The sequence below is a fragment of the Lipotes vexillifer genome, unplaced genomic scaffold, assembly GCF_000442215.2.
Source record: "Lipotes vexillifer unplaced genomic scaffold, Lipotes_vexillifer_v1.1 scaffold408, whole genome shotgun sequence".
NCBI classification, from domain to species: domain Eukaryota; kingdom Metazoa; phylum Chordata; class Mammalia; order Artiodactyla; family Lipotidae; genus Lipotes; species Lipotes vexillifer.
In genome coordinates this window covers 2,766,036-2,778,785 of record NW_006787469.1, presented here as the reverse complement: position 1 = coordinate 2,778,785, position 12,750 = coordinate 2,766,036, and the positions used below count along the sequence as shown (strand labels likewise).

General features: G+C 40.0%; 2 protein-coding genes across 2 annotated transcripts in view; one reads left to right on the top strand and one right to left on the bottom strand.

Moving 5' to 3' along the window:
* The window catches only part of EIF2AK4 (eukaryotic translation initiation factor 2 alpha kinase 4), a 123,878-nt gene extending 114,826 nt beyond the window's left edge, over positions 1-9,052 (top strand). The window contains exons 33-39 of the mRNA XM_007460187.1: positions 770-882; positions 3,774-3,832; positions 4,751-4,848; positions 6,350-6,418; positions 6,825-6,869; positions 8,198-8,316; positions 8,995-9,052. Of these exons, the coding sequence (XP_007460249.1) occupies positions 770-882; positions 3,774-3,832; positions 4,751-4,848; positions 6,350-6,418; positions 6,825-6,869; positions 8,198-8,316; positions 8,995-9,052 (561 nt within the window). The remainder of the gene's footprint in view (positions 1-769; positions 883-3,773; positions 3,833-4,750; positions 4,849-6,349; positions 6,419-6,824; positions 6,870-8,197; positions 8,317-8,994) is intronic.
* A 700-nt stretch (positions 9,053-9,752) lies between these two features.
* SRP14 (signal recognition particle 14) overlaps positions 9,753-12,750 on the bottom strand; it is a 10,643-nt gene continuing 7,645 nt past the window's right edge. The window contains exons 2-5 of the mRNA XM_007460207.1: positions 12,627-12,699; positions 11,990-12,102; positions 10,799-10,831; positions 9,753-10,303 (exon numbers count right to left, since the gene is read on the bottom strand). Coding sequence (XP_007460269.1) covers positions 10,214-10,303; positions 10,799-10,831; positions 11,990-12,102; positions 12,627-12,699 — 309 coding nt within the window. The 3' untranslated portion in view covers positions 9,753-10,213. The remainder of the gene's footprint in view (positions 10,304-10,798; positions 10,832-11,989; positions 12,103-12,626; positions 12,700-12,750) is intronic.

Sequence of the window (12,750 nt, the reverse complement as noted above, 5' to 3'; positions counted from 1 at the left end):
TCAGCAGGAGAGAATGGTTCTAGCTAGATCAAGGAGAGCCAGAATGCCCAACCAAGGAATTTGGACTTGTTTTAGCAGTTAGGAGGGAGCCAGGGTATTTTTTTGGACAGAAGGGGACATCAGGGTGTATATGAGAAAAATTCATCTGCAGGGATATGTAGCATGGAATGGAGTGAGGGATAATTGGAGATGCAGTAGCTGAGGGCAGAATATCAGGCTATCCCAAGCCAAGGCAGGGTGTTGGCCATGGGAGTGAAGATGAAAAGATAGGCACTGTAAAAGTGGGATGACTGGACTAGGCTTTGGAAAGGAGGGAGCAAGGAGTTGTAGAAACCTTGGTGACTGACCCGAGGATGTTTAAGAGGGAAAATATGTGAAAGAATCAAATGAAATAGGAGCTGGTTCGTCTTGGCCTTTTTTTTTTTTTTTTTTTTTTAATTCTGTCATCTATAATCTATTCTGATCTAGACCAGGGTTTCTCAGCAGCCACATTTTGACATTTGGGGCTAGATACTTCTTTGTGGGGCTGCTGTCTTGTGCGTTGTAGGATGTTTAGCAGCATCCCTAGCGTCTACCCACTAGATGCCAGTAGCGCCCCCCTCAGCTGTCACAACCACAGGTGTCTCTAATCATTGCCAGATGTCCTGTGGGGAGCAAAATCACCCCTGGTTAAGAGCCATCAACCTAAACTGTTGACTTAGTAGACTTACTATAGTACTCTTCAGCCTGTTGGCTTCAGAAATGATGGATCTGTTTCATTCTTTTTAAGGTTAAGTCTTTTGAGAAGGAAAGGCAAACAGAGAAACGTGTGCTGGAGTCTGATCTCGTGGACCATGTTGTGCAGAAACTGAGGACTAAAGTCAGTGATGAAAGGACTATCAGGTAACTTAGTAAACAAAAGCCCAGAAAACCATCTGCAACTGCCTATCTAGAATTACCATACATTTATTTTAAAAGTCAGTTTGATCCTTTTGGGAAATAAAGATGAGTCAGGTTAACTTATATTGAACCATTCTATTGCTTCTGAGTAACTCAGCAGTTTAAGTATATGACTGCCTACGTAAGACTAGTCATAACTGACTTTCAACGTTTGTCCTTCATAACATGTCAAAAAAAAATTTATCATTTTGAAAAGCCTAAGGAACCAAAATCTATCTGCCATTATCTTATTTGGTCTGTTAATCAGTGAATTTCAGTATTGTTTTGTCAGTGGTTTTGAAAGATCTAATATTCTGGGAGATTATAATATTCTAGGAAAAGATCTCACATACTCATCATAGGAATGCAAATTGGTTCAACTCTCTGGATAGGAATTTAACAAAGTTAAAAGCCTAAAAACTAAACTTAAAAAAAAAAAATTGACCCAGCAATTCCACTTCAGGAATTTATAGTAAAATTATTCCATAGGGATATGTACAAAGATGTCTATCAAGGCACTGTTTATAATAGCAGTTCTCAAACTTTTTGGTTTCAGAACCCCTTTATACCCTTAAGAATTATTTGAGGACCCCAAAGAGCTTTGTTTATGTGGATTATATCTATCAATAATTTCTATGTTAGAAATTAAAATGTAAACATTTAAAAAACACTCATTTTAAATAACAAACTCATTACATGCAAAGCTACATAACATTTTTTAATGGAAAGTAACTATTTTCCGGGCTTCCCTGGTGGCGCAGTGGTTGGGAGTCCGCCTGCCAAGGCAAGGGACACAGGTTCAATCCCTGGTCCGGAAGGATCCTGTGTGCCGCGGAGCAGCTGAGCCCGTGCACCACGACTACTGAGCCCGTGCGCCACGACTACTGAGCCTGTGCTCTAGAGCCCGTGAGCCACAACTACTGAGCCCGCGTGCCGCAGCTGCTGGGGTCCGCGTGCCTGGAGCCTGTGCTCCGCAACAAGAGAGGCCACCGCGGTGAGGGGCCCGCACACCACAACGAGGAGTGGACCCCGCTCGCCCCAACTGGAGGGAACCTGCGTGTGGCGGCGAAGACCCAATACAGCCCAAAATAAAACAAAACAAAATAAATAAATTTATTTAAAAGTAAAAAAAATAACTTTTCCAAAACAAAATAAATGCAGTAAGAAAGAATGGCATTGTTTCACATTTTTGCAGATATTGTTAATGCATTGTTGTACATTTCTGTAATCTCTAATGCTTTAGTAGAAGAAACTATATTGTCTGTTTCTGCATTCAGTCTGTTGTGAGACACATCCTGTAGTCTCTGGAAAAGTCCATCACACATTAATGAGAGGATAAGAATAAAAAGGATAGTTAACATTTTAGGATTATTGTGAAAATAGTTTTGACATTGCAGATACCCTGTGAAAGGATCTCAGGGGCTTCCAGGGGTCTCTGGACCACACTTTGAGAATCTCACTTATAATATCACAATATTATAGAAGACTGTTCCAATTACAGTAAATACAGTGAAATACTGTGCAGCCTTTAAAAATGATTATTATGGTAAAGCTGAGTTTATTACAAGGAAGGGTGTCCACAAATAAGATGTATTATATGATCCCATTTTTGTTTCAACCAAAATATATAGCCCATACATAGAAGAATGTGTGGAATGATGGACCAAATTTTTAAATTATAGTTATTTCTGGTTAGTGGGATTACAAGGGATCTTAATTTCCCTTAAGCTTTTCTATATATTTGTAACTCCTGTATTTATGCTCATAATCAGAAAACACATTACTCTGCTTTTTTTGGCTTATATCCGTTATTCTCAACCAGCAGGAGTTTTGCCCCTCAGGGGACATTTGGCCATGTTTGGAGACAGCATTTTTGGTTGTTAAGCGGGAGGTGCTGCTGGTATCTAGCAGGGCCCAGGGATGCTGTTAAACATCCTGTAGTGCAGAGGACTGACCCCCCCACCCCCACCCCAACAAACAGTTACCTGGCCCAAAATGTCAATAGTGCCAAGACAGAGAAATCCTGGCTTATATAAAATAAATGTTCCTGCTTGCTTCTCCGTCCCCGGCCCCTGACCCTGCCCATATGCACCTAGCTTGACTACATTCACCATCAGGCTTTTTCTAAGAGAATATAATGTTCTTGAAGTCACTAGGTATTAGGATTAAGAATCCAAATCAAAGGCAGAGGTTTAGAAGGAAAAACAAAAAATAGTCAACTAATTAATAGTGACTATTAGTAATAGTACAGGCAAACATCATTAAGACGCTTAACAGGCCAGATGGGATTTAGTTTTAGCAGGGAAAGGTTTAAAATCTTTCCTCCATGTGAATGTTTATTTCCCTGTTTTCCCAAGATAGAGTGCTATTATGTCTCTCAAAGGCTATAAATTAATTCAGTCTTTGAAAGAACATCCATTCAACAGCTCTTGAAAGAATCTCATTTACTAAATGTTCTCCTGTGGGTGATCACCAAGGTTGCTGCCATAATGAAGGCGGGGCATGGCTAATGTTTCCTTGTATTGTGAGGGGAGCAGAAAGAACACCCATTATATTTCATTGAAATTAGCTTCTTATGTTGAGCCAGTACTTCACACCCAGCTGAATAAATCAGAATGTTGTCTCTAGAATGTTAATTTGAAGTGACAGCCTTGATAATTTTTATTTGCTCTTAACCAAAAACATAATTAAGTGCAAATTTTTTTGTTGTTTTTCTTCCACTAATAACCAATATTTATTAAATATTTTTATATTTAATAGAAAAAAGCCTCCCTCTAAGTATAGCTCACTGTAAATTATCTGTGTTTTGTCTTAATGACTGTTTATTCTAACTGGTTTTGTTTGCTTGTTTTTAGAGAAGCTTCCGATAATCTTGCAGTACAAAATCTGAAGGGGTCATTTTCTAATGCTTCAGGTATAATTACTAATTGTAACCTAAACATAATAATGCTTGCTTGTGTGTGTGTGTGTGTGTGTGTGTGTGTGTGTGTGTGTTTGCTCGGAATACTTATGACTGTGGCTAACTCACTGCATCAGAAATATACTCTTAAAGTAATATATACAGTTAGTTATACCAAATGGAATTTATCCCTTTGAAACCCACATTCTAGAAGATGATAAAACCACTGGGAGTTTGGTGACTCTTTTGGTCCTGATATATCTCTGTCTTATTTTTACAAGTGGTTTAATCTTCCTTTGATTCAGTTTATTATATAGGTCAAATGTAGATACATTTTCCCCATATGGAAGATTGAAGAAAAGCATTTTGATGCCTTAGAGAAAGACACTATATACATTTGTTTTCATGAAAGCCAAGAGGGAACAGTGGTGATAGTTACGCCTTTAGTTTCACCACATCTGTCAACCTGACTGAAAAAGAAATGTCCCAGTGAAGTCCACAGGAAGACATACTTGGCTTTTAACAGAATTGGGTCTTCTGGGTTCATTTCTGTTAGCAGACTTTGTGCCACCATCAGATTTCAAATGCTTTGAGGAATTTAAAGGAGTATTAGTTTGGGAAATACTGTTTGATTTTTTTTCTTAGGTTCATGAGGTTTGGCTCATACTGCCTCTCTATGCCTTTGTCACCTCCCACCTGAGGAAAGAAGGCTGGTGATCTTGAGAGAAGTGTCAGAACTGCTGGGGGTTGGGTGGGGTTCTGGACTCCTTCTGGTCAAATGCAGGCAGTTGCAGAGATAGAACACAAAACTCAGACACAATCCAGTCCATAGAATCACTCCCGAGTGGATTCTAATCGTCTCTGCCATCTCTGTGGTGTGTTATAGAAAGTGGGACCAGATGAGGCCATAACGGCTAAAACTGTCTGTTTCAGGTTTGTTTGAAATCCATGGAGCAACAGTTTTTCCCATTGTGAGCGTGGTAGCCCCAGAGAAGCTGTCAGCCAGCGCTAGGAGGCGGTATGAAACTCAGGTATGTGGTCAGAGTTTCCTTGGCTTTCTAATGTGAGCTACAAAGGAGGAAGAGAACAGGAGGAAAAGAAACAGTTTCCTGGAAATGTTTTTCTTTCCACTTCCTGAACTTGGTGACTTATGAAAATTCCATCAACACAGAGCATCTCTGGTGCCAGGATTCTGCCCCATTTGTCCTCCAAAGAGGCGTCAGTGTACACTGTGGGCACCTAGATGCAGCTGTTGTCAGAATTACTGGATCCAAACAGAAACTTTCTGATCCAGCTCTAACAGCAGATGGGGTTTGTTTGGTTTTGTTGTAAATAACAAAGCAGAAGAGATCTACCACAAGACTTGGGGCAGGTTTCTCACTGCATACATGTTTTTGATATCTGCTCTTTGCCTGATTCTGTGCTAAGTGCCAGGTAAAATAGAAAAGACGTGACAGGGCCCCAGTCCTTGAAGAGTTTATAACCTCCGAAGCATATGCATTATATAGTTGGAAAATAGAAGGAGATCAGTAATAGGATGCTGAATTAATAAGTACACTGAATGAGTGTTAGAGTGTGCTACAGACATAAGAGCGAGACAAAGATCAGTGTTTGCACGGATGATCAAGACAGGCTTCATGGAGGTGATCCCTGAAGGATTTAAATAGGCAGAGAGGGAAGATGAGAGTGTTCCAAATGGGAGGGACAGTGGGAAGGGAAGTGCAGGACAAGGCTAATGAGCACAGGTGGGACACTGGCCTCATTTGGGAAGAAGGTATGAAGAGAGCAGTCATTATTTAGGAATAATAATGGACTGGGGCCCTGTCACGTCTTTTCTATTCTACCTGGCACTTAGCACAGAATCAGGCAAAGAGCAGATATCAAAAACATGTATGCAGTGAGAAACCTGCCCCAAGTCTTGTGGTAGATCTCTTCTGCTTTGTTATTTACAACAAAACCAAACAAACCCCATCTGCTGTTAGAGCTGGATCAGAAAGTTTCTGTTTGGATCCAGTAATTCTGACAACAGCTGCATCTAGGTAATTAGATTGAAATACAAAAGATCGAGTTACCTCATTTTGTTAGCTTTCCTGGCTGTTTCTCAGGATGTTGGGTAGAAACTTGTTTTTCATATCTTTCTACCATATTTCAGTTCCATGTTCTCATTGCTGTCATTGTCCCCTTTTTCTAAATTTAGCTTAATACTAAAATCTCCCTGCTTCCACATGCACTATTTTACAGTACTAAGCTTTTATTAGGTTCATTTCAAAATTATAAAGAAATAAGCAGCTAGGTGGATTAGTAAACAAACGATCAAGATAGGCTATAAAAATCTCATTTCCCCTGAGATTATAATAGGCTAGACACTCATTTTACTGAGGTGGATTAAGAGCAAGTCCTTATATAATATTTGGGATCCCTTCTAGGCTTTGGTTTGTCACCTGTGATTGTTCCTAGAACAAGAAATGAAATGGCAAGAAAGATGGCTTGGTTTGACAGGTTCTGAATTCTAACATGCTTTCTTCTTCTTAGGTACAAACCCGACTTCAGACCTCCCTTGCTAACTTGCATCAGAAAAGCAGTGAAATTGAAATTTTGGCTGTAAGTCACTTTCTTTAACTTTCTGAGGATGGCTTTTGTCCATACTGTCAAAGTAGTTTCCTCAGAGGTCAGGGCCTTTTTTTTGCTCAGTGTTAGCAGCATTGGGATGCAGGCCGTTTCTCCTAGTTTCTTCCTCTGAAAGATTGCGGGGGAAGGGGACTGAACACGAAAATCATCATTTTTCTAATGTTTCAGGCCTCTGCAGATAGCAGTGTCAAACCTTTGGGGCATGATGTGTGGGCCCTGGGAGTATTAGTTCACCAGTGCTGAGATCACATCACTGTCCAGTTCAATAAGCACGGGAGCATCCCATTCACGTTGCTCCATCCAAAGTGACACCATAGGCACAAGTCAGTATGTGCTGCCTAGGTTCCCTGACATGATGTACATTTTTGTGTATCAACAGGTGGATCTACCCAAAGAAACAATCTTACAGTTTCTATCATTAGAGGTAAGCAAGATGAACTCTTCTGCATTATGGCCTTTAAAATCCCAAAGCTGTTGATTTGCCAAAAGAAAGTTGAAAATGGCATTATTTTCTTAGTGATATTAGGTATTTTTCTGGCAGTTCCAGGATTTGGTAACATTGTTCCTTTTATGTGACATATGTATTACTAAATCAAATTTTGAGGGAATCACACTTTTCTAGTGACTTTCTTTTAAATTTCCGAGATGATTTTAACACCTAGTGCTTTTACTGTGTGTCAGGCTGTGGCAGGCCTTGTTCTAAGCACTTTACAAATATTAACTCATTTAATCACAACAACCCCAAGGGATACATATGTTACCTTCTTACAGATCCCCATTTTACAGATAAATGGAATCGTTGTATGTTTTATGGAGAAAGGGAGGCAGACAGGTTAGATATCTTACTCAAATTCACCTCACTAGGAAGTTGCAGAGCCAGGATATGAACTTAGGCAGACTAGTGGAATCTAAGTTCTTACCCACTACACTATGCCCCTTCTATAAACCTTCATTCCAGCTAGGGAAGCTCATTTGCAGAACTAGAACTACATGGAAGATCTTTTCGTAAAAATTAAATTTAGGTCCTTTTTCATATGCTTTTTTTTTAATAACAGGTACATACCCTTATTATCGAATAGCCTAATTGAACTTTAAAAAAATGTAAATACTTAGCTTTGCTATAAGAATGTTCAACTGTAAGAATAACTACAGGTGATTTTTGCAACGTCATACCAAAGAATGCTTTTGTCTATCCAGAATGTTTAGTCACAGATTACGTTAGATGAAAAATGAACTTTGCCCCAGAGCTAACATCTCATACTACGTTTTGGTTTTTTTTAAAGGTTATTCTCCATTTATATAAAATATTGGCTATATTCCCTGTGCTGTAGCTTCTTTTATAAGCTCACTTCCCCCTTCCCTGTTTCCCCTCCCCACTAGTATTCTGTTGTCTGGTAAATAAGCATGTACTGGGAATTTACTGCTTTATGAGCCACTCAAATGCATATATATCAGAGGTGGTATCTCCATTTCACAGAAAGTCAACAGTTGGCAGAAATAACTGGTATAAAGTCACATGAGCACACTGGGGCTGCAGCACTGTTAGTCAGGATCTAGTAAACTGGTCTTGTAAAGAAACTCAATGCTTCAAAGGAAGAACCCTAGCAGTCTCCCCATTAGTTCTCTCTCCCTGTAACTGATCTTTTCAGTATACTTAAAGGGGGAAATGGCATTGACATTTCATCAGTGACCCAGAAAAAAACAGTTTTAACCCTAGTATCTGTTGTTAAGTCTTATCTATTTTTTTCCTAGTGGGATGCTGATGAACAGGCATTTAACACAACTGTGAAGCAGCTGCTGTCACGCCTGCCAAAGCAAAGATACCTCAAATTAGTCTGTGATGAAATTTATAACATCAAAGTAGAAAAAAAGTAAGTTTTCTTAGGCATTACAGATTTCAACATGGGTTAAAACTCAAAGAGGGTTTTTTTTTGTTTTTGGGGGTCTTTTTCCCGAGGGGTTTTAAAGTGACAAATATCTTATTGTCATGTTGAGGTTAGATGGCTAATAAGTTGCTACATTAGAACTGCAACTGGTAATCAGGACTGTGAATCACAGTCATGATTCTGTCAATAACAAAACGCAGTGGTCCCAGTAGCAGCTATCCCAGTTATAATTTTTTTTTAATTACTCATTTTCTGAAGGGTGTTTATTTTTTTACAATTATGAATGGGTATGAGTTTTTTCAAATGCTTTTTCTGCACCAGTTATAATTTTTAATCACCCAGGTAACTCCTAGAAACATTTAAATGAACGAAAACAAGTGTGACTACTTTGTTTTATGTCCCCTTGCCAGTTGTTCATGTTATCATCCACTTAAAAGGAAACAACAAAGCCTGTGAGGTGAATGGTGGGCTCCTTGTGTAGACCCTTATACTGTGGACCCTTGCCAGTCACAGCTTCTCTAAAACTTATGTAATGTTTTTAGTGACTGGCCTTCCATATTGTTGTTGATTACACAAAACTCCTACAGTTAAGTGTTCTAAAAATAATTTACCAACTCTGTTCTCTACCATTATACTGATCCTGTCTTCTCCCTTCTTTTGCAGAGTGTCTGTGCTGTTCCTGTATAGCTACAGAGATGACTACTACAGAATCTTATTTTAATCCTAAAGAACGAACGATCATTACATTGTTCATGCAGACAGGAGCTTATACTATAAAATGTTGTACATTCATTGTTTTAAATTAGCTTTACGTTCTAAGAAGCTGTCCTACAGAGTTGAGCTTTGTAGGTTTTTCATGTGTAATATATTATAAATTTATCTTTTGAATATAATAAATGTTTTCATATATCTATTGCTTTTTAATTGCAAATCTATTAGCACTAAAGGTTTTGTGGAGCTAGAACACAAGAAAACAGCCTTGTTCTTCTCAGCCCTATATACTGAGCACATGAAAATGTCCAAAATAAAGGGCATAAAGAAATCAAATATCATCATTAACTTGGAATTTTTATTCTTGATGATATTGTAATAGGCTTATCCTTAGTTTGGTTAAGCAAACTCTCATTTGGCTATGAGAACTCATTCAAATTTGCTAAAGGAACTATGATGATAAAATTACACAGCCAAGGGGCTTCCCTGGTGGCGCAGTGGTTGAGAGTCTGCCTGCCGATGCAGGGAACACGGGTTCGTGCCCCGGTCCGGGAAGATCCCACATGCCGCGGAGTGGCTGGGCCCGTGAGCCATGGCCGCTGAGCCTGCGCGTCCAGAGCCTGTGCTCCGCAATGGGAGAGGCCACAACAGTGAGAGGCCCGCGTACCGCAAGAAAAAAAAAAAAAATTATACAGCCAAGTTGGGAAAAATACCCATGAAATAACACAACTTTTTATAAAATTGTCAGGTTTCAGTTCCAGTAACTCATAAGACAGGGCCTAAAGCCTATTCATAATCAGTCACCCAGAATGAGGAGCTATTGCCAGAAACTTTTTATGGGATGGGAAAAGGGATAAAAGATGGTCAGTACTGATAAATACAGGTTTAATGATACAGTGCTCTTCACAGACGGCTACAGAGACTGTAAACTATTATCCAGAAACATACAACCATACAACACAAACCACTTAGCCAGATATAAAATAAACTGGCTTCTTGTAACTACCCTGTAAACACTGCAGCCCTTCTTCCATCCAAAAATGACCCTAATCTCACATGAAAACAGTTATTGTAGGGGAATCAGAAACCCAGCTTTGTGGCCAAAAGTAAAAACCAAAGGAAAAATAGCAATTCAGTGGTTAACTGGTGAAAGCGGGAAATCTGGTGCCCTTCACTGCGCTGCTTTGCTCTTCTTACTCTTGCTCTTTTTGTCCCTCTTCTTCAGCCCATCCATGTTAGCTCTCAATAGGTTTGAATAAGCCTAAAAGACACAGAGCATGACCTTAGTGGGAAGAGCTGCAAATTGGTGGAGCATCTGCTGTGCTTCCATAATGGATTTAGGGTAGCCAAAATCAGAAAGCCTATTTGATAAAGCATATAATACCGTGCGGATACTTGTATCCTAAGGAAAATGGTGTAAGGAAAACACCCTCACATTATAGCAGCTTCTGCAACACCCACTAGTGAGTTGCATGTTTTTTACTTTTTTTTTAAGCAAACATGGAAAACTACAAGCAACTTCTTATTCAGCTATACTATACATAGAGCATATCTGAAGCCTAAGACAACAAAATCTAGCTAAAAAAGACAATATCAGCGTTGAAAGTAGAATTCACAGCCTGGCAGCTTTTACTTGTAAACTACTGGTAAAACATCACAGGAGAGCAGTGAACCTAAATAGCAATCTTAAGCCAGTGTTAATTATTATGCTGACTCTTGCCCTGAGAAACAGACACAGAGAACACCAGACACTCACCATCTGAAACTTATTCACTTCTTTGGAGCTCACCTGGAAAAGAATGGGGGAAAAGGTCACCCCTGTTATCCATACAGGAATCATCTGCCTCACCCAATAACAACTCAAAAGCCTCATGAAGACAACATCCTAATCTTTAAAAATATTTCTTCCCAATTGCAGGGGGTCATAATACACTAAAAGCTATTTTTCTACTCCACTTTCCTCTGCCTGAGGAACAAGCAAAGTAGCTCTGCACTTTGAGAATTGTACCAAGATGGGAAAGAGTCAGAAGTGGGCTCCTTAAGAAGCTATGCCTCTTGCCTCTGTTGAAATCGCTTACACACATGGCACTGACTTTTTCTCAGGGTTCTGAGAGACGTCAAAGGACTTAATCTTTTGTGCAAGATACTTTTAAATTACTCCCTCCCCATCTTATTTTAAACCTACCATTAATTCAGGTCCATTTAAGCAAAACGCAAGCTACAACAAAAGAAATTCTACCTCTGAAGACTCCTTAGTTTTCTGTATTTCATGACACCCAACTTTATTTTTAAAAGCCACATAAGCTTGCTTTACTGTAAAAGTCTTCTCAAGATAACTGGTAATGGGAGACATCAACTAATTATGGCATACATTATCATGAATATCCTATGCTGATGTGATTAGAGGGCAGGTCTGGTTCTGCCCCAGCAGAATAAAGTATTCATTTGGAATCCAAGCAGTCTCTTGCTTTGCCATATTCAACCTCCACTTTGAAAGGGAATAATACTAGGACTCTTGACTAAATCATATGCTCTCAAATACAAAGCCTAATATAATACATGTTTGGTACATGAACCACAAAGATAAATGAACAATCAGCTTAAAAGTAAAAGCATCTGATACCAAGAAACTGTTCACTGAAGGCCCAGCACAGTAAAGGAATAAGGAATCAAATATGCCAATTGCTCCTTAACAGTGCTACTCTGAGTAAGGACCAATATGTTAATTTTATTTCTAACAAGTGTTTGGCTTCTACCTTCTTCAATTTTGCTTTTGGGTTTTCTATTACTAAGGTAATAAAAGAAGATCCTGATCCCAAAACAGCCGGGGAGCTACACACTAGGCTTTATTTCATAACTTAAAAAAAAAAACTCGTTCAGATATACCCCTCAAGTTAAATTCAAGTCTTTAAACTCCAAAATTAGGAGTATTAGGAATCAAACTCACCACAGTGCTGATCTTCTTTTTCCCATCAGTAGCTCTTAACAGACACTTGTTGTCTGAGGGCTCAAAGCCCTCCACAGAACCCTTCCTTGGAATGGGTTTAGTTCGACCATCATCTGCATGAAAAATACATCCTGGTGAACACAGCCACAGACGTGGTTAACAGGAAGACGAAGAGTTAAAAAGTAGGAGAAGGATTCCAAGAGGATACCTAATCCACCTGCACTGATCTAGTTCTGTTAACCACATTATCTGCTATTACAGACGCCTTGCCCACACTTTGGGAACCTACTTGCCACTTCCACGATGGGAACACTAATATCAAAGCGGACTAAATCTCACTAATCATGGCGCGGTTTGGGATCCTTGACAAAAATACGAGCCCTGACATGCTTGGGGCCCACTGGAAGCGGAACTGACTTAGGTGGCTAAGTGCTGGGGGCCGCACCAGCCACAATCCCCAATACTCTCCGGCCCCTCAGCCCTGAATGCGCCAGTACCAGGTGGAGGAAGGTACGGGAAGGCGGGGACGCGCGGCAGACAGACTCTGCCTGTGGCTCCCAGTCACTGGGCACCCGGGCCGGGACATCGCTCGGCCTCCCAGCTCCCTTCCGGCCTTGCTGCATCCACAGCTGCTTACACTTCTTCAGGGTGATGAACACGCTGCCAGACAACCGGCACTTCTGGAAGAGCCTGGTCAGCTCCGTCAGGAACTGTAACACAAGAAGCCCGGCCCCTTTAGGCAACTCCAACCCCCACCCCCC